The 21401-nt window shown below is 45.5% G+C and overlaps 1 protein-coding gene across 3 annotated transcripts in view; it reads right to left on the reverse strand.

Annotated features, from left to right (window-relative positions):
• The window catches only part of BBS4 (Bardet-Biedl syndrome 4), a 34954-nt gene that overhangs the window by 5201 nt on the left and 8352 nt on the right, over positions 1-21401 (reverse strand). For 2 of the 3 annotated variants that reach the window (XM_039722778.1, XM_039722779.1), the window contains exons 3-13: positions 13703-13782; positions 10897-10960; positions 10082-10193; positions 9455-9527; positions 7922-7975; positions 6420-6547; positions 4902-4956; positions 3456-3524; positions 1998-2150; positions 1726-1897; positions 1055-1124 (exon numbers count right to left, since the gene is read on the reverse strand). In XM_039722778.1, the coding sequence (XP_039578712.1) occupies positions 1055-1124; positions 1726-1897; positions 1998-2150; positions 3456-3524; positions 4902-4956; positions 6420-6547; positions 7922-7975; positions 9455-9527; positions 10082-10193; positions 10897-10960; positions 13703-13782 (1030 nt within the window). Of the gene's footprint in view, positions 1-1054; positions 1125-1725; positions 1898-1997; positions 2151-3455; positions 3525-4901; positions 4957-6419; positions 6548-7921; positions 7976-9454; positions 9528-10081; positions 10194-10896; positions 10961-13702; positions 13789-21401 lie in introns of those variants that run through there. The other variant, XM_039722780.1, reaches the window with a different exon arrangement.

Below are 21401 nucleotides of genomic sequence, written 5' to 3' on the forward strand. Positions count from 1 at the left end.
TAGAGCTCTTTTCCTGCTCACAAGGCCCTGACTAAGGAGTCTGAGCTGCCTTTAAGGTCCTGTCTTGCCTAGGAATAGATTAATAGAATGGTTTGGGTGGGAAAAGACCTTAAAGCCCATCCAGTGCCACCCCCTGTCATGGGCAAGGACACCTCCCACTGTTCCAGGCTGCTCCAAGTCCTGTCCAGCCTGGCCTTGGGCACTGCCAGGGATGGGACAGCCACAGCTGCTCTGGGCACCCTGTGCCAGGGCCTCTTCATCCTCACAGAGAAGAATTTATCCCCAGAATTTATCCTGGTGTCCCATCTACCACCACCTTGTGTGGCCCCTGCAGATAGAAGTGCTTTTGGCACTGCTCTGTCAGCTGCAGACAGACTCTGGAGTGCTGGTAGGTCTAAGTGTGCAAATATTCACAGTAAACTGGGGAGAGAAACAAAACTATTAATAAATATGAGGTAATTTTGATTTTGTGCCTGAAATGACGACATACTCTGAGGTTCAGCTTAATATTTCTGAAATCAAGTGCTCTAATTTTAAGATACAAACACAGATGTTTTTAATGAAGGAGCTGTCTTTTTACTTGCTTTATACAAACTTCTTGCACATTCTCCCAGCTAAAATCTTCCCTCTGCCCAATTCAGAACAGGCTCAACCCCAGACATCTAACTGTTCTGCACTGTGCTCAAACTTTGGGTTAAAAAACATGTTTTCTTCTATTCAATCTGCTCCACTGTGTATAAATATTCACCAAAAGAGGACTGGCATCCAAAGTCATCACCAATGACTCACTAACCAAACAGCAAAACAAAAAACAGCTCTGGGTTGCTCTAAAATAAAATCCTCTCTCATTTTTCAGAGCTGACTTGAATTAAAAATTTAAAAAAAAAAAGTTTTAACACTGCCACTTGCACAGCTACAAGAATAAAAGTATTTCCCTACTACAAAAGTATTTCCCTACTACTATTTAGGGTCGAGGTACAGTGAGAGGCAAAGGAAATGAGGTGCAGGGAGGCAAAGCAAGGCCAAACAAGAGACAGCTCTGACAAAGACTCACTTGTCCAAGGCCACAGCTTGCTCATAGGAACACTTGGCGTTCTCGATGTCCTCAAGGTTGGTCAGAGCAACTGCACCAAACACACAGGAGGAGAAGTTTCACAGCTGATTTTTAGGACAATTCTGAATGTCATAAAATAGGTGTCAGCTTGGTTCTGGACTGCTGCCAGGATCAACCCTACTGAATGGAATGGCCTGGGTTGGAGGTGTCCTTAAAGCTCATCCAGCCTCAGCCCTGCTATGGACAGGGACACCTCTCACTGTCCCAGGCTGTTCCAAGTCCTGCCCAGCCTGGCCTTGGGCACTGCCAGGGATCCAGGGGCAGCCACAGCTGCTCTGGGCACCCTGTGCCAGGGAAGGATTTCTTACCAATATCCCATCTAACCCTACAATGTGAGTTCTGACATGTTCATCTCATTTCATCCCAAAAATATCCAGTGCTGGAAACCCACATCCACTCCTAAGGCAACCCAACCCCAGTCTCACACGTGTCAAGTCTTTTCCAATGTTCAATCTGGACCTGACTGCAGTTTTCCCTTCTATTTCCCCAGAGAGAAGAGACTGGGAATCAGCTCCTTAGTAAAGCCTTTATGGGATGTTTCTCTGCTTCACCCCACACCTGCTGTCTGTGCTGTGGTGTTCCCAGAGGGATGCACAGGGAGCATCCCATACCTGCCAGGAGCATGTAGAGCTCTGCCATCTTGGGCTGGAAGTTGATGGCAGCACTGAGGAAGTGGAAGGCTGAGGCATACTGCTGCATTGTGAGGTGCACCAAGCCCAGGTTGTACAGGATCTTCCAGTCAAAGGGAGCCAGGTAGTTTGCCCTCTTTAGGCAGCTGACAGCCTTGGGAAAAAAGGAATAAATGTGTCTCCACATGACAGGAATCTTGTGCTTGCATGAAATTGAATGCAGATGGCAGAATAAATGGAAACTGGATACTTACTGCCACGTATTTCTTCTTCCCAAAGAAGCACATGCCAATGTTGTTCCAGAGTGGGGGGCTCTCAGGAACACTGCTGGCCACCACCTTGTACTTGGAGAGGGCGACGTCGAAATCCCCGTGGGCCTGCATCATGCTGCCAGCAGCCAGGGTGGCCTGGGGACAGGGAACAGTGACCCATCACAGCCCCATCTGCTCAACACAGCCAGAACATGGGAGGACAAAATGATTAAACTAAAACCATCCCAGGAACAACCATCGCACTTCTAAGGACTGCCAAGAGCAACAGTGGGAGCAGATGGGGATTCTGGAATCTCCCACCACAGAGCAGAACACAGGGTGAGGAACAAACCTGAGTCTGCTTCTCCCTGCACTGTTTTAATCATAACTGTCTCAGAAATGAGTTTGCCCAGAGAAGCTGTGGCTGCCCCATCCCTGAAGTGTCCAGGCCCTGCTGATGGGGCACCCTGGGACAGGGGGAAGGTGTCCCTGCCCATGGCAGGGGTGGAACAGGATGGGCTTTGAGGCTCCTTTCAAATCAAACCATTCTGTGAGCCTGTGATTCCATAAGTACTGCAACACAACACTGCAAATGTTTAGGGTATTTTTTGGGCTGACAGAACTACTTCTTAAGGAGTCTGAGGCTCTGAAAAGATCTATGCACGAATAGATTCTTTTTACAACCAAGCACAAGAAGTAGTTCTGTTGCAAGTGGGGAGTAAAATGTACTCAAGCAAGGCATGCAGCACAGCTCTCCTAGTTCACACTGATACTGGAAATTAATGGCAATATGCATGGGGAAAAAAAAGGAAGTGAGTACAGCACACTATATTTAAACCACACTAGTTAAGTCCTTTTTAAGATTTCACAGTGACAAGTAAAATTCATAAGTGTAAAGGTGTTTTCACAACAATTCATGTTTGTCAACCCCACATTTCAATGCTCTGCATCACTAACAGGGAAAAAAAGGAGAGAAATGAAGTAACAGCCCTAAAAAGGGAAGCAGTTTCACAATGAGGAATGGAACCCAGGCACCAAGCTCAGCTTTGCAGGCCAGAGCCAAGGAAACACACACAGCAGCTGGAAGCACAGGGTACCAGCAGATGGGAGAATAATAAAATGCAGAATCACTTGGATCACAAGGGACCTGGCACAGCTCTTCTGGGATTTTTAAAATCCAGCAGATCTTCCTTCCAAAGTAAATTCCACCTGGCTTTGGTGTAACTTCACATTAAAAACCAAAGGGATCAATTTAACATCCCACATTCTGTCTCCTTCCCTTTCCCTACCTCCCTACCCAGGGAAAAATCCCAAAAATGAATTTCACAAAAAGCTCTGTGGGCAGGATCCTTTCCAGCCTCTCCAGGCCCCAGATGCAGATGGCAGAGCTCTGACAGTGGGATTAGCTTTAGGAGGTGTCCCCTCATGTTTCAGCTGGGTCATTTCCACTCCTCACCCTACCTTGTAGTTGCCTGGGTCGTAGGTAAGCACATTTCCAAGGTGTTCAAAAGCCTTCTGGTACTCCCCAGTCTGGGAAAAGAAGTACATAAGCATCAGAAATTCAGCAATAGGGGGAGTTAAGAAGGAGAATACAGGGTTTGTAGGCATCAGAATGTCTGGTTCAGTCAGAAAAGTGAGTTTTACAGTGTCCCATCACACACACATGTTCCTGTTTGATAATTCACAGAACAGATTCTAAGAATTTGACTTGGCTGGAGTCACTGTTCTGACCCAACCACAAATGAGCTCTGGGTTCACAGGTCTCTGCTCCTTTCTCTATCCCAGAAAACAGTCTGCAAACTGCTACTCTGCACATCCCCAAGTCCCTCACCACAAATTCCTCACTCCCCAGGGCTCTCCTGCCCAGGGCACCTCCCTTCCCTTGTCTGCTCATGCACTGAAGGTGTCAGTGGGCATCACTGTGGCCATGTATGAGCATGTGAGAGTTGGAATCACTTAAATCCTACACACTGCAACCACATAAGCTCTAAGGTCCCTTCCAAGCCATCCTGTGATTTTGTGGTTTCAACTGAATTCACCTAAATCTCATCTCATTCCATGCCATGGGCAGGACACCTTCCACTGTCCCAGGCTGCTCTACGTTCCATCCAGCCTGGCCTTGGGCACTGCCAGGGATCCAGGGGCAGCCACAGCTGTGCCAGGGCCTGCCCACCCTCACAGCCAGGAATTCCTTCCCAATATCCCATCCATCCCTGCCCTCTGGCAGTGGGAAGCCATTCCCTGTGTCCTGTCCCTCCATCCCTTGTCCCCAGTCCCTCTCCAGCTCTCCTGGAGCCCCTCCAGGCCCTGGCAGGGCTCTGAGCTCTCCCTGAGCCTGCTCCTCTCCAGGTGAGCACCCCCAGCTCTCCAGCCTGGCTCCAGAGCACCCTCAGAGCAGCTCAGGGCCTCCTCCTCCTTTCAGGCACCACTGCCTATTCTTCTTTGCTTGCTCACTCTTTGGGAAGCCAGCTTCTGGAATAATCCAGCCCTTCCCACCCATTTCACAGACAGAGGATAAGCACACCTTTGTTATTTAAATTGATTCTGATTCTCCTTTATGGTGCATTAACACTCACAATTTCATGGCTGCTTTTTCAGGATAACTTGCAAGACTCCTGCTGCAGAAGCAAGGTAATGACTAGTCATGTTTTGTTATACTTGGAGGATTTATCACAGAGTTAGGGCTGTTGCCAAACAGAATTCCTGCTCTGGCTCTGGTCCAGGGAATCAGCTTGCTTTTAGCAGCAAAGACAAGATACAGAAAAGCAAGTTCTGTCCTGTTAAATGCAGTCTGTACAGAAACATGTGCAAGCAACGGGAAGGTGGATAGAAATTAACTCTATAAAAAGTCCAGCATGGTTATATTGACAATAATTAAGTTTTTGTAACAGTAACAGCAGTTAGTACCTGCAGGTACAGTAGGCCCAGAGCTGTGAGGAGATCTGTGTTTTCTGGAGAAAACCTGGAACACAAAAGCCAAAGGGCTGGGTTTGCTTTTCAGGCTTCTAGAACAGGGTGAAAATAGAACATGGAATTCTGATGCTACATTACTGGTGTATCAATCCAGGAAATTAAACAGTTATTATTAAAAACAAATATTACAACTGCCATCATGGGGAGGTCCTTTGAATAACATCACACCTCATCTACACAAATATCTTCTGGTATTGGTGGGAAGGCACAAGGCTGTGTGAAATACATCTGGACACATAATAAGATAATGTGGTTTTGTTAAGCTTCAAAGTGAGTCTGAATCAGTGACCTGGAAATACCAAATGAGATTTTCCATTGTCTCTCATAAACCACCCTGTAAATCCATCCATCCTAAGCCTCTTGGGCCGTGTAGGACAGGCAATCCTCAGCATTCCTGATGGATCCTACACACTCCTCATCAGAATTTTAATTCACCTTATAAAAAGATTACAAATAAATAGGATGGAAACCACAACAAAAGAGGACAAAGCAGAGAGAGACACAATTTGTGGTCTCACTCACCTCAACAGCAGTCAGTTTTTATTTCCCTGCTACCAAGACTTAAAAAAAAATCTGACCTGCACACTCACACTGGCACCTCTAAACTTCAACCACAACAAAACCACCTGTGCCTGGTGGAATATAAACAAGGAATAACAGACTATCCTGGAGCTGGAAACAGCAAGAAAAATGTCATAGGCAGATGAGAACAAAAAAACCCCAGGAATAAACAGGAATGAAGAAGAAAGGAGGGCAGGGGAGCACCAGGATAAGAATATAAACCTGGTAAGATGCTTAGCAAGGATTATTTACGTAATAAACATTCTAGATTAGTCCAAATGCCTGCCCAACCCCACCCACCCACCCCGAGGCAGCAGTGAGGGCAGACATGTAAGGAAACACTGCAACAATACCCCTGTGGTCCCAACACACTCCTGATTTTCTTCCTAGTGCTGGCCTCCATGGCAAAGCCACATTTGAAAGCACTGGGAATGCCCTAAAACAAGGATAGGTGGGCACTGAGGAGCAGTGATGGGATGGGAGAAACTCCCTGGGCACCAGCACATTTCCTCAGCCACAAACTGCTCTGAGGGAAAGCAGCAAGTGACACCCAGGCAGGGATTTTGGATGGACAGGCAGGGTTACATTGTTTTGGGAGATAAACCTTTGGGATGGATGAAGTCAGATTTGGATCACTTTGCTCCCAGGCATCTCTGTCCATTTGTTATTCCAGTTTTTTCTGGCAGCCCTTCCAACAGCTCCCTTCTTCCCTGCCACACTGTCAGCAGGAGCAGAGACAGCTGAAGTGCTTGGAAGTGCCAGCTTTGCTCAGAGCCCCTGTAATTACCATTAGCTTTTTAATCATGGCCTCAATTCAGATCTGGGACACCAATCAATTTTCTCCTGGCATAGGATGGGAATGGGCAGATGGAAAAAAGGGATATTTCTTACTCTACAGCTTTCTTATATACTTCAATGGCTTTATCCACCTCCCCCTCCAAGAGGTGAATTTTGCCCAGCATCATGTAGGTCAGGTCGTGTCTGTTGAGCTCCAGGGCATTGTTGAGCTGGTCTCGTGCCTAAAAACACAACCACAGAGAATAAAAAAATAATAAATGATTACAGAGCCCTCAGCAAAGCAACAGCCCATGAGCAATCCCCAACAGCCAGGGAAGAAGGACAGCCAACAATCATCCCCTGCACCTGGAGAACACAAACCCCAGCCCAGCTAATCCTTGGAACAAACTCTGCACCAGCAGCCACCTGCTTTTTGGGGCAGTAAAAGGCAACACCTCCCAGCCAAGCAAGAGGCAATGGCCTCCCAAGGAGGGGATCAGCATGGGCCTGCTCCTGGATTTGAGTTTGTTTGGCTTGAGGGACTCTCTGGATTTGTTGGGTAAACTGATACTTTGCAGCTTATTCTTCCTTAAAATGCTTATTCCAGCAGTCAGGAAGTGAAAGTCTCAGTGGAGGTGTGAGCAGGTCCCAGTTTGGAAGGTGTTGGTGCAGACAAATCCCAAGTGTGAACCCACACTGCAGAGGCTGTTTTTTCACAGGGATGCCTTGAACAGGGAGCACAGCTGGGCTTTGCTGCAAGGGCCACAGCACCCCACCAGCAAGAGCAGCAAGGAGGACTGGGCCACACTGGGAACAAACAGGGTTTAAATGTTGCTTTTTCCCTTAGAGCAGCTGGATCAGAGACAGCTCAGTGCTCACCACCAGCACTCAGGGGATGGTTAAGTGAGGAACTGGGAATGACACACTCAAACTCGGGAATAAAACTGCATTTCAAACTCCAAAACTCCTTTACTAACTCCAGGTGTAATTCAAAAGGAGCTTCAGACACAGGAGCAAAACCTTCCCAGGGAGGAAAAAAGGACCTGCTGCACCTCCAGCAAACAGCCCCACAACTCTTTCCCTCTGAGTCCTGCCAGATCCAAGGAGAAGAGGTTCCCTTCAGGAACTCTCTGCATGAGGTGCAGCAGTTTGAGCTGGGGAAATGGTTTGGGGTTTTACCATCACCCTTCTCTTGCTTCAAGAGGATGGACCTGGATTGCTGCTCCTACAAAGCCAGCAGTGTTCCTGGGTCTGCCTTTAAAGGGCTCAGACACAGAAGCAGCTCTTACTGGAGCACAGCCCATTTTCTGTCTAGTTTGAGGTTTCTCCAACATGCCCTTTAAAACCAGAAATGTTCTCTGAAAAATCTTAGATTTCAGAAAAAGCCTCTGATCCTGCCACAGGCTGATCTCCCTTTACACAACCTCAATGACTTGCAGCTGACTCAAAGTAATTAAACACACAAATGGAAACAGAGAGCTCACAAACCTTTGCTCCCAGAAACAAAACACTGAAGCAAAAAACTTTCTTGATACCTCTTGCTGCAAATGATCCATTTCAAGCTATCAAAGACAGTGAAATTTCTGGGATGCTTCCTTGCTTCCCACTGACATTACCTTGTTGAAGTGTTTCAGGTACATGTAGCACACACCCAGGTTGTGGCTGATCTCCTGCATGAAAAAAGCCAAATCAGCACAAGGTATGAAATAAAATCTGACAACACTGACCCAGAGAAGGAGAGCCCTGACTGCCCACACCCTTCTTGCTTTTTAGAGCAAGTAAAACTATAAATTCCAGTTACTTCAGGCACCTACAGAGCTTAAGTGGGGTTGTACAGAGAACGTTACAGTCCACTGAGACAAAAACCACAGACATGACAAATCTCTTTTGAGACATCAGACATTTTGTTTTCAGAGAACAAGGAGCACAGACTGATTTCTTCATCATGGTGTCACCCTCTAAAACTTGCTGCCCTCATGGGTGACTCAGTTTGGCTGTACATCAGTAGGATATGCAGTGTCCAACCCAGCTGGACAGAACTGGAAAATGTGCTTAATTTTCCAAAACACAACTTGAGCACTGGAATATCTGATATCCCTCTGGCATCCTAAACAATTTGAACAAGGTAGGGAGATCCCTTAGGGATCCTAAACACTCTGGTGACAGGGAGCATCCCTGCTCCTAACTCCTCACCCAGTTTAACACACAAGGCACTTTTCCCAGCCCAGCATATCCCTGAAAAGCAAGGTTCTCCTAATTTCTTATTTTATTCTGGTGAGCATTTCACTGATTCATCAGCTGAGACAGCCTTGACCTTTGGAAACTCTCTTACTTCCCCATCAACCTGTTTTCCTCCAGGCAGCCTCTCCAGCTGTGTAGAACTGAATCAGTGACTCCAGGCTGCTGCAGACTGCAGAATGAGGGAAGAGCACAGTCTGATTCTGCTTCCAGTGCTGAGCCAGGAATGGGGAATAACTAATCAAAATACCCACTGGCATCTGCCTGCTGGGTTGTAAATAGGGTTACAAGCGTGCCAAGCACTGGAAATGCAGGTGGAAAAAAGACTTGTGATACAAAAGGTTTCTGAGTTGTCTGGCACAGAGTAATCTGAATAACACCAAAGCTATCCTTGTATCCTGAATTTTGGATGTACAGACAAACAAAGGAATGAGCTCACACATTGCAAGCCTACTTTAGAAACACTTCTGCAGGCAAAACAGGCACCTGCAGAAGGCTGCAAGGGATGGCCTCTCCTTCACCCACTGTCACACCCTTCCCTTTTCAATGCTCTTTCCCTCTTTTTGTCTTTTTATACAGAAGAGCTAATTTAATCACTGCTCATGTATTTTCAACAATGCTTTGCATTACAAAAGCTTTTCCAATTACTCAAGCAAGTTTTAATAACTGAGGTTTCCAAACTCTCCCCATATTTCCCTTAAAGCACAGATGTGGTTATGTTAAAACTGATCCTTGGCCAAGTTCCAACACACTGCTCAATTCTCTGTGCCCCAAGCCAGGGATTTGCCCCAAGGTGTGGGATTTGGCTCCTGTGATCCAAACCAGGCTCAGACCACAGGCAGTGTGAGCTCACCTTGGTCTAGGACAAGTTTGCAGCTGTTACAAGGATCTGCAACTCCCTGAACACTCACCCAGTCCTTCTCATCGAGTTTTGCTGCTTCATTGTACACTTCGATGGCTGCCTTGTGCTTCCCCAGGAGAAACCTGCAAAAGGATTGCAATTCTTATGTCTTTCCTGTTTTCAGACCCTGCTGTGCAGCCACTATCACCTTTGCCAGTGAGAAATTATCTTATTTGCTGCATCTCCAGAGATCTGCAGGACAAGTTTACAATCTCAGCACTGCTCCCTCTCAGGACCAAGGTCCTCCATCCTGACACTACTGGGGATGTAAGGAATGAATGCCCAGGCTCTGCAGCCTGCTTTTGTCTCCAAAGAAAGGGACAGATGCCCTAACACAACATTCAGCAACAGAAAAGGGTCTGTAGGGCAAGCCTGCCCAGCTCAGGTCAGCACCTGTAGCTCTGGACCTTGAAATCAGTATCACCTTTCTGCCTGAAGCCCAAAGGAAAAGAAAACACAAGAGCAGCCAGGCAGATAACAGAGATTCTGCTTAAAGAACAACCCACGCTTCTGGAAGCCAAGCCAAGTGTTGATAAGGAGGAAACATGTCTGGAATTAAGCAGCCTAAGAGAAAAACAAAGCATGGAAGGTCCTGGGTGGCACATCCAAGAGAAACAACAAATAAAACACCACTCACAGGGATCGTGCCACCTGCTTGAGGTTGTCAGCGCTTCGAGGGTTCAGAATGGAACATGTCTGGAAAAGTTCAAGAGATTCTTGAATTTTCCCCTCCAAGCGAAATATCAAAGCTGTAAAACAACAGACAGCAGGGAAATGAATCCATTCTCAGCAGGAAAAACGTGCCTCTGAGAGCAGGGAAAGAAGGGAGAGTACAGATCTATCACATCAACGCTCCTCTGGTGCTTTCCCCTCCTGCAGCACCCACAGTTTTGTGTCTGAGGGCAGCACTCTGTGTGCCTGGAGAAATTCAGGGGTCAGAACAAAAGCTTTAAGCTTTAAACCTCGGGCAGTTGCTTGTACAGATGCAGTCTGGATTTCTCCCCACCCCAGCCTCTTCAGCATGTCCCTGCCAGCAAATCTCCACTGTCCCCCACCGTGGCATTTGGAATTGGAATGTCACATTCTGGGAGACATTTTTTAGGGGTCAGAGGGCAGGGCAGGAAGAGGAACACCATCCTTAGAGCAAGGAGTGAAACAATGATCATCTGGGGTGGATAACAAAGAGAAAACAGAAGCAAACTCACACCAACACACTGAGGGCCAGGAATCTATAACCCAAAGAAGAACTGATGACAAATACAGAGAAAACAGGACGTTTAATCTGCCCATTTCATGTGAAAATCCTAAATTTCAAAACCAAATGGAGCAGACACAGGGAAAAAAAATGTACTTTTGATATAACAATTCTGTTTCCCTCACTTAACCCCTGTATTGTTCTCTGTATCTCAAATCAGGGGTGACTTGCTTTAGCAAAAAGATTTTCAGACATACCTTGAACATAGACAGCATATTCACAGAGCCCTTGGGACTCCTGGAGCTGCTCTTTGATGACAGCCTGGAAGGACAAAATTGTAAACTCACATCATTTTAACAAAGCTGATTCCAGAGATTTGGTTCCAGTCACAAAAACCACAACCCCACCTCTAACAGGGGCACTGGACCATGACTGGGACAACCACACAGTGCACACAACAGAGCTCTGTGCCAGGAACACTGTGGCCCTTTTAGTATTCCTCTGTTCATTCCTATTCCCAAAGACAATTAGGTACTACCTGGGGAAAACGCCAGGAGGCATCTCTGAAAGCATCCTCTGCTGATAAGGGTGTCTACCCCAGGCCCTTTGTGAAGGAATAAATTGAACTGGAGCAACTGCAGCTGGGTGAATGAAAGCCAAAAGAACAAATGAGGAGTGAACAGGGAAAAAAACCTGATGAAAATGTAAATTCTTGCTGGCTTCATCACACAGCTCCCAGTTTGGGGTGGGCTGGCTGCAGCTTGGATATAATCCACAGTCACAACTGGTCCCACCTTTGGGAGGATGAACACCCTGGATAGGAATCAAGAGCATAATTTCTGCTCTGAGACTCCTCTTTTGTGCAGAAGTGGAAGAATACAGGGGGTAAGAATAATTTCTGGGTGAGCAGTGACCTGATGCTCATCTGGCATTTCAGATGTGTATGGTCAGAGAGGAATAGAAATGAAGAACCTGAAAATTGAACCTCAAATACAGCACATGGGAGAAAAACTATTACTGAGGAAGTTATTCTTGAGAAGATATTCTATTGAGAAGAAGGAAAGTTCTTATTGACAATCCTCACTTGTAAAGAGAGGAAGTAAAAGGAAGAACAGGCCTGAGCTGCTCTTCTCTCACCTGTACCTGCCAATTTATCTATGTAACTCTTTACAAAGTGCATGATTATAAAACACTGTACTCAGAAATAACCAACATCTCCTCAGTTCCCATACTCTGGATTGTTCCATCTGCATAAACCTGGATTCTCAGAGCAAGAGAGGGCAATAGAGAGCTATCTTTTAGAGAAATCTGATTAATTCTATAAACCCTAAAAAGTCCCACAGCAAAAGGCCCTCAGCTAAGGAATATGATCTCGAATCCCAGATTTCTTCCCCCAAGTTTATTTAAGGAGCTGATGACAGAATTCAGACACAACTGGCAGGAGACCAAGCAGTCTCTGTGTCATCCCAGAGGATGCTGCAGCTGCAGACTCTCAGGGATGTCTGCCTGGCACCTTGCTCAAGCAGCACTGAAAGGGTCAAAATCACTTTAATGCCTTCACTTTGGGGAGCTGATGTCAGTAAATAAACAGTTTTTAATGGCCTTAGAGTTCATTGAAAACTATGGGAGATTTTAAAACTCTGTTAGAGAGGGAGCATTTCAAAGCACTGAGTGGGAAAGACCAAAATTAATTAACACAACAGGTCACTTGTTTCTTACTGAGACTAAACTGATGGATTTTAACAACATCCAAACTGTCCTGGAATCTTCCAGTTTTACTGCAAAAACACTGTTTTGTGAGCTCTGAGGAAAAGGAAAGCTGGCCTGCCAAGCAGAGGAGTATTTATTAGCTGTCTTCTCTCGATTTTCCCCTGCTATTTCCTTGCTTCCATGACTGATGAAGACATGGAGACATCAGTGTTGCCTTTATATCATCCATTTGTTATTTTCTCTGGTTTCCTGAGCTGCACATATTTTTCTTTTCTGTACTCTGTGATTCCACATCCCATCACACAAACAATCAACACACAGAATTGCACCAAGAAACTCCAGTCAGACCACAAAAAAGGGAAACAATTTTCTGTTTTGAGGGCTAGTCCAGCTTGTGTTTCTATCTATGCAAACCAAGATCTGAGAGGAAATTACTTAATGATACAACTTCCTGGCTCTGTTAATTAAGAGCTAAATTAAATTCCTCCAGCCTGCCTGTTTCCTAAGCACCTCCAAGATCTCTCCAGCAGAGGCAAGTCCTGACCAACCTGGTGTTTCAGAAGCCAAAAAGTCTTTTTAGATCTTTGCTGCACGTGCCAGAATCAGAATGGCAACTCTTGTCCCCTTCTCCTGCCCATGGGTGCATCATCTTCTTGTGTTCATTTTATCAGAAAAACACACTGTTAAACAATAATTTGCCATTTCCTTAGTCCACTTACCATTATAATTCCAGAGAACCAGTTCCAAACTGCTCACCAAGCCCAAGATGAATTAGAGCATGCCATGGATCATGTGTAAAATGAAACAATTTTGCTCAAGAGTAACAAGGATGTTTTTTATTTACACTTGGAAGTAATGCTCCCCTCAACTGAAGTGTTTTCATAGTGTCTCTGTAGTACCATCAAGAAACCTGCACTGTGGAACTGTGTTATTATCAGTTTGGAAAACCCTATCCATCACTTGGAACAACAGAGGTCTGCAGCTCTTTCCATTTTCCCCTCCTGTTTTCCCATCCTGAGCTCACAGACTGCTCCAGAGAGCTGCAGCCTCAGAACCTCAAGGTAGTCGAAGACTGGAGAACACTGAAGTAATTTTACTCCTGTTTTCTGCAGCTCTTTCCATTTTCCCCTCCCAGTGACATCCTGAGCTCACAGACTGCTCCAGAGAGCTGCAGCCTCAGAACCTCAAGGTAGTCGAAGACTGGAGAACACTGAAGTAATTTTACTCCTGTTTTCTCTTGGTCCCCTTATTCCAAAAGAAGTCAGGAAAGAGGGTGGTTGGGAAACTGTGAAGAAAACTGTTTTTTCCATGATATCAGTGAAATAATTCCCACATTCTGAAGGCAGCTCTTACCTTACACTCCTCGTAGTCTCTGCGGACGTAGAGCAGATAAATCAGCCAGTTCTTCCTCTCTAGGATTGGCAGCTCTGGGGCTGTACATGGAAAATATTCACAGAACACAAGGAGTCAGACTGAGCAGCAGAGAATCTGGGAGAGATATTCCCAACCACCCCAACTGCTGCACAAGGCAAGGAATTCAAGATCTGCAATTACAATTAATGATTTGACTTGAAGGCTGGAGTGTGGGCTTCTAAACAGGGCCTGGTTTTATTCTGCTTCTCAAACTCGTGGATAAAACACTTTGTTCAGAATAGATATTAAATAAAAGCTCTAAGCAGAAAACTTCCACCTACTGGAAGGTGGTCTATTGGAAGGTGTCCCTGCCCACGGCACAGGGTTGGAACAAGATGGGTTTTAAGGTCCCAACTCAAACCAGTCTGGGATTCTAAAAGACTTGAGGCATCAGCTCCTCCTGGAGCAGATCCTGAAGTAAACAGCTTCACACACACATTTCAATTCAACACCAACACTGGTTGGAGGAATTGGATCTTTTCAAATACACAAGAAGCAGCTAGGAGGAAATGAGTTGGATTCACATTTTTAATCTAGGGCAAAAGAATCAAAGGTCTTTAAGATGAATTTCTGGGACTGAATGAGCAGGAAACAGTAGATAAACAAAAAAGGAGATTGGAGAGATGGAGTCTGGAGGTGTGAATAATTTAAAGAGGTCAAACTTAGTTCTTTGAGAATCTGTGAAGGGACTACGAAACATCACAGGTCTGAGAGCCTGGAGCTACTGCAGAAAAGCATTTGATGCAGTGGAGGAGGAAGCCTTGTGCTCCAGCATTTCAATGGTGTGCCGCTCGCAGCAGTAATTATGGCAAATCACGGATGGATGTTGCTTAGCGATACCCACGTCGGGTTTACAAGTTGAACACGCTGCTGTGCATTTCATTAAGGCTGCGAATGTATTGCCTGGGACTGGAGTCTCCGTGCCGAGGGGTAACCATGGCAACTGGCCCAAAAGCTCCGTGTTTGCAAGTCAATATTGTGACACGAGCGCAGAGCACAGCCGGGCTGGGGCAGAGCTGGGGGGACACGGCACAGGGACAGCTCCTCCAGCCCTCTGGGGCATGGCACAGACCATGCAAGACCCCTGGACACGCTGGCTCAGCTCCAGCAGCACAGAGCACAGGGGAGATTGGAGCCCAGGGGCCCTTTGCCATCAGAGGTGAAGAAAAACCCTGCAGGGGAAGGGCTGGATCACGGGAGGCAGGTGCCAAGTGGAATTATCTCTTGGAATGGCTGAGCTTTAATCGCCTCTGGAGCACACCAGGCTCTCCCCCATAACCCACATCAAGGCCAGTTTCACTTAGAGCTCCTAAACCCAACATCCTTCAGCTGTTGAATTTGGAAAACATTTCACGAAGCCGTTCTCATTTTCTTGGTTTTTCTTTTTTAAATTCCAGAATATCCAACTAGATTTATATTAGAGCTGAGAATTAAATGTGCACACTAGCAATTTAAGGTCAAATAGCTTCTAAAGAAGGTTCAACTACCCTAAAACAAATAAAAAGCTCACAGTCCAAACAAAAAAGTAATCCAAACACACAAAAGAGTAATCCAAACAAAAGAGTAATGCAAACAGGCTAAGCTTACAGAAATGCACAGAGCAGGGATCCAAACATTTCTGAATTCTGCTCTGCTGTGGAGTACCTGGATCTTGGTAAGTAAGGCATTTTAACAAGCGTGTTCCCAGATCAGATTAATTGATTTCTGATAGCTTTATGATTTGTCCTTCTTAGAGTTAAAGGATGAAGGGAAGAGTCAAGAGGCTGCCTAAATGCCACAAATTGATTGAAACCCCACTATTTCACATCTGAAGCCCATTCAGGGGCGACCTATTTCATTAACACTCTGTAATTGCTCCCCTGTGCAGGTTATTATTACCAGTGCCAGGGTGTGACAGAAACACAGCACCTGGGGATGCTGGAAATGCTCTGCCCCATCCCTGGGAGTGTCCAAGGCAGCCTGGATGGGGCTTGGAGCACCCTGAAATGGTGGAAGATGTCCCTCCCCATGGCAAGGGGTGGGAGCAGATGGGTTTTAAGGTCCCTTCCAGCCCAAACCAGTCTGGGATTCTATAAAAGCAGCTGGGCTTGTGTGCCCTTCCTGCCTGGCATCTCCTGGTGCCACTATCTGATATAAAACACCAACCCTGACCCACCTGGGCACTTCCCACCTTCTTTTGTGAGTAGGGATTTAAGGACAGACACTGCAAATTCTATGTATCCATCAACACTCAGAACTGAAGTATCCTTCACCATTTTGTGCCTCAAATTAGAAAACCCTGCAGCTGTCTCAAATAGGGAATAGTCAAAAGAACTCCAGACACACCCCCCCCAGGTCTCCAACCATCTGTTCATGCCTTATTGGGAAGACAAAAAGTACCATTAAAGGTTAAAACATACACCAATGTTGTGGGCTAAGCTAAGATGCCAGTACACCGAGAGGGGACGGAGGATTGCTTGTTTAATTCCTGAAGGAAAGAGCTTTTTCACACTTAGGAGACAAGAAGGATATTATACTCCACTCCCACGCCATGGAAACGCCTGCTGGGAACAGGGATGGGAAGGAAGAAATGCTGAACATCAGACTGAGGGCTGAGCAGAAAATCAGGCTGCAAAGAGGAAGGGGAAACCCAAGGAGTTGCCTGAAAGTGCTGGGATGGAGAGAAAATGGAGAAATGAAAAGGTTTATCTGACATGTGCAGATAAACCAGCTCTGCTTCCCCCAGGGATGCACCTGTGAGCTAAGGAAAACTGTGACTGGGAAAACACAGGGAGATTTTATGCTCCTTAAAGTCATTTGGAAATAGCAACAAGGCTGACTGAGGAGACGCGAATCACTCTTTTTCTTCTTTCTCCCTAAAGCAAGCAAATTGAAAGCAGGCAAACAATTCTGATGTTTTTCAAAATCTATGTCTAAATTCATGATTAAATTTGACACAGGAACATATCTGATCCCCCCAAAAATGGCTGTGGTAAGTAAAGGATTATTACCAGGCTCTATGCTCTATTCAGATGCAGAAAGAATTAACAGAAATTATTTATACACCTCTCCAGAACCACAACCACTCAATCTGCATTTCTGCTTTCCCACAAAGCAGTGGACAGCTGCTCCTGGGTATTTATCTCCCTCAGGTTTGCTCCCCCAGCCTGCTGATAAGGGCTGTCACAGTGCAATGGGTCACTGTGTTCTCCTGAAGAAAATGGAAATACAAATGCCTGGCTATTTGGGCCTCTAGCTCCAGAGAAAGGGAAAAAAACACCTTTTTCAATAGATGGGCCTTCAGGATTTTCTCCTAAGTCACTGCTGTATGAAGACACACTTTTCTTTGTCACCTCTAGCAATAATCCCAAGCACTGCACAGGCACAGGTTGGAAAAGTGTGGTTTAGATGCTTCTAGCAGTGAAGAAACAAAAAACCATTATTTGCTGTAAATCAATCTGCCCAAAGGCCAGCCCAGGAAAACACAATCATCAAAGAACTTGCTACCTACATCAAAAAGAGTTTATAACTTGCATAATTGTCTTTCAGCTTCTCTTTTGTGGGACTACAAAAGTCCTGTGCCAGGGAGTCAGCCACCAAAAATATGATTAAATGCCTTTGAAGTGTGTTTTGATTGAATTCAAAAGGGAATCCATCTGATCCCCTCGCTGGCCAGTGATTGATTGCACGAGCCACTTCCAGCAATGTGATTTTTCTTTCTGACAATGCTCCTCTAAGGAAGCCACTGGAGCAGAAACCCTGACAGAATCAGAGTAAGATCATCAGGTTTGTATCTGTGCTGCTCTATCATCACTCTTCCCTTTATTCCTCCTCTTATAGATTTTCTCAGAGGACTGGAAAAAATAATAATGAGTTATTCCCTTTTGTGTAAACCTCCCTAGGAAATTATTTTGTGCTTGCATCTTCATATTGGGTAATTATAGCTTAGGGATGAACTATCAACAGTAGGGTTTAGATTTAATAAAAGGGCTTTAAATTGCTGTAAAAAGAAGAGGGGGAAAAGGCCCCAGAAACTCTTATGAGATTTTGTGGGGGAAATGATTGCTAAAGCACCAGCAGTAAGAAGTGGCTCAAGAAAAAGTTTTAGCCATCTCAGAGGGAAAAAAAATAGTTCAGAGCCCAGCCCCCCTTCCAATCCAGATGATTGGAAAGGGTCCAAGCCCCAGTTCACCCCTTCCAGCTCTGAACCTAACCTGAGCAGCCTGAGCAAGAGCAGCAAAGGGGCAAAAGACTCAAGCAGACACAAAGAACTTGTTATTGCCCAAAACCCCTAATAACCTAAAGCACACATAATATATAGCACAAAGAAAGGACAGAAAAGCTTTGCAAAGGCAGTTAAATGGAAGTATTTTTCATTTTTTTATTCTGCAGTAGCTTCATGAGCCACAGCCTGGATCCATTGTGGTAGGTACCATGTATGTGGGAAAGATTTTCCATAAGAATTCAGCTCTCCTTTTCCAAATTCTAATTCAAAATTCCATGTTGCAAAACAGCATCATCCAAGAACAGAGATATTTTCAAAACTAACAATCACCCAGGCAGTGCCTCAATTCTCTATTGTGACATTTTGATACTGAGGCAGCAGAAGCACAAAAGAATTTCATAAAGTGAATCTCAGAATCACAGGATGGTTTGGGCTGGAAGGACCTTAAAGATAATCAAGTCCGAGACACCTTCCACCATCCCAGGTGCTCCAGGCCCCATCCAACCTGGCCTGGGGCACTGCCAGGGATCCGGGGGCAGCCACAGCTGCTCTGGGCACCCTGTGCCAGGGCCTCCCCATCCTCACAGCCAGGAATTCCTTCCCAATATCTATGTCTAAATTCATTATTAAATTTGACACAGGAACATATCTGATCCCCCCAAAAACGGCTGTTGGAAGTAAAGGATTATTACCAGGCTCTGTGCTCTATTCAGATGCAGAAAGAATTAATGGAAATTATTTATACACCTCTCCAGAACCACAACATCTTAATCTACAAGCCCTGTCCAACCTGGCCTTGGGCACTTCCAGGGATGCAGGGGCAGGCACAGCTGCTCTGGGCACCCTGTGCCAGGGCCTGCCCCCCTCACAGGGAGGAATTCCTTCCCAACATCCCATCCATCACTGCCCTCTGGCAGTTTAAAACCACAGCACCTTGCTGTGGAGAAGTCAAAGCAGGGCTGTGGCAAAGAGAGATGCAGGTTATCAGCTCCCATCACCAGGCCAGGTTGGGACACAGCAGCACGACTGGATGGGTTTGGACATTCAGTCCCCACTTCCAAGTCATTCTGAATGTTGCCTTAATGGCAAACTCCCAGTGGCACAAAGACAAGCCACTTGTCTGTGCAGGAGAGCATCCACATGTGAGAGGCAGCACGTGGAATTCTGCGGGAGCGCCGCCCGCCTGGGAGCACTCTCCCAGCCCAGCCTCCTGTGGCTGACATTCCTGCCAGGATTACCATTCTTTCCACTCCCAGAGCTTGGGGAAGGCTCAGGCATAGCTGTGGTTAAACGCAGCTCTGTGCTCTCCTAGCCACGTTAAATAAACATGGATAGGGAGGATGAGCCCATCTGTGCCCGTCTCCTTTTTGCCTTGAGCTTCACAAGCTGCCAACGCCAGGAATTCTGCTGCCGTTTGTAAACCCAGTGTCAGGGAGGGAATGAGCATCTTCTGGGCAAAAATAACATTCAAATAATAGGGCACACACTGCAACAGCTTCTACAGAACAACACAGCCCTTCAGGGAATTGGTTTTTCTGAAACAAGGTATGATAATGGAGAGAAAACATTTGTAAGCTCTAATATCAATCTTCTTATCAAGATTTAAAACTAACAGACTGCCTCGGTGTGAGAAGAGCATCCTACAAATTTCTAGCAGAGCCAAATTTGACAAGAAATCCTCTTCCTTCCTCAGACTCTTTTTACTGAGACTGTGGCAGTATAAATACATTAGAGCTTTGAAAGAAAACTAGCACAGGAACATTGCTCTTCCTACGCCCAGATGCATCCTTGGAGTTTGAAAATGGAGCCGTTAATGTATTCAAAACTCAGTAATAATGAAAAATAACCCCAAAACCCAGCACTCAGAAGAGGCACTACGAGCTTTATTTCACCCACCATGTGTGAGTGAATATATGTGAGAATAGAGGTGTTTGTATGCACAAATCCCTCTAAAATGGATATAAACAACAACAACAAAAGGACCGGCTTTACACTGCAGCCATTCTCTGTTTAATCCCTTTTCCCTGTGTTTTCCAGTTTGCAAATTGTTGCTGGAACACCTTTAAATCAAGCCCTAAAGCCGTGTGGTTGCTCGTTTTTTACAGTCAGCTGGGGTTAATAAAACTCATCACACACAGCCCGGTGCTGTAACTCATCCCCAGAGCTGCCTCCCACGGCTTAATAGCTCCACGAGGTGCAGGGAAAGCTGGAAGGAGGCTGAAAACAGAGGTTTAAACAACAAAAAAAAAGCAACATTTCTGACTCTCCACCTCCCCCTGCAGGAAAAATAGCCAGGGATAGATGAAAGACTTCAAAATTGTATCTTAAATCTGATTTATACTCTAGGGCATGGGGGAAAAGGGGCATTTTCTCTTGCTACAATGCACTACATAAATCTCATTGAGTTGTTTGCTCAGATTTGTGGGTTTTTTCTGATTTAACACATTTACAGTTCTGAGTTACTCCAAAGAAAGATGGTTTCATTTATGAAAAAATACAATGATTATTAAATTAATTTGCCATATAAAGAGAATTTATTTATTTAATTATTTGTGTTCTACTACGTGCTGCTCGAGTTCAACCTGAAGGTGAAGTGGGATGATCTGTAAATAAACACACACTTGTCATCCCCCTGCACCTCTCAGTGCCAGAACCAGTTTGGTCACTGGGAAATCCCTGTTTGGAGCAGGAGGCTGGTGAGACACCACTGGGCACTCCTGAGTCCATCTGGGGGGGATGAGATTTACACACATCTTTAACACAACTACATGATCCTGATCATTACTCCAGAAAAAGTTTAATTCAGGCCTGATAATGCTCAATTCAAGTCTAAAATTTGTTTCAAACAAATACCACTGGTAAGAAATTTAGTTACAAACACCTTCAAAAGGAAATTTGAAATAGTATGGTCTTTCTGAAAAATGAGAACTGAAAGTCTCTTTGCTCTGCATGAGCCAATTTTGACCATCAGCACTGACTGCTGAGCAGAGATGTGCTCAGAACAGAGGAAAACAAAAAAAAAGGGGGAAAAAACAAAAAAGCAGGCTATTTTACATATTAGTTCTTAAGTCCCTGAGGATGCAGACATCACACTTGGAGATACTCAAGGATCCAAGCCCTGGCATGACACCCCAGCTCTCCTCTGTTTAACTCTTGTGGGCAAGGTGGAGCCTGAGCTCTCTCCAGTGTCTGTTCCCAGATTTGGGGAGCAGAGCACACCACTGCAAAGGCAAGGCAATAAAATTAGGGGAAAAAACCAAAAAAACAGGCTATTTTACATGTTAGTTCTTAAGTCCCTGAGGATGCAGACATCACACTTGGAGATACTCAAGGATCCAAGCCCTGGCATGACACCCCAGCTCTCCTCTGTTTAACTCTTGTGGGCAAGGTGGAGCCTGAGCTCTCTCCAGTGTCTGTTCCCAGATTTGGGGAGCA

Source organism: Passer montanus, unplaced genomic scaffold (assembly GCF_014805655.1).
Source record: "Passer montanus isolate IOZ18808 unplaced genomic scaffold, ASM1480565v1 scaffold5, whole genome shotgun sequence".
NCBI lineage: Eukaryota > Metazoa > Chordata > Aves > Passeriformes > Passeridae > Passer > Passer montanus.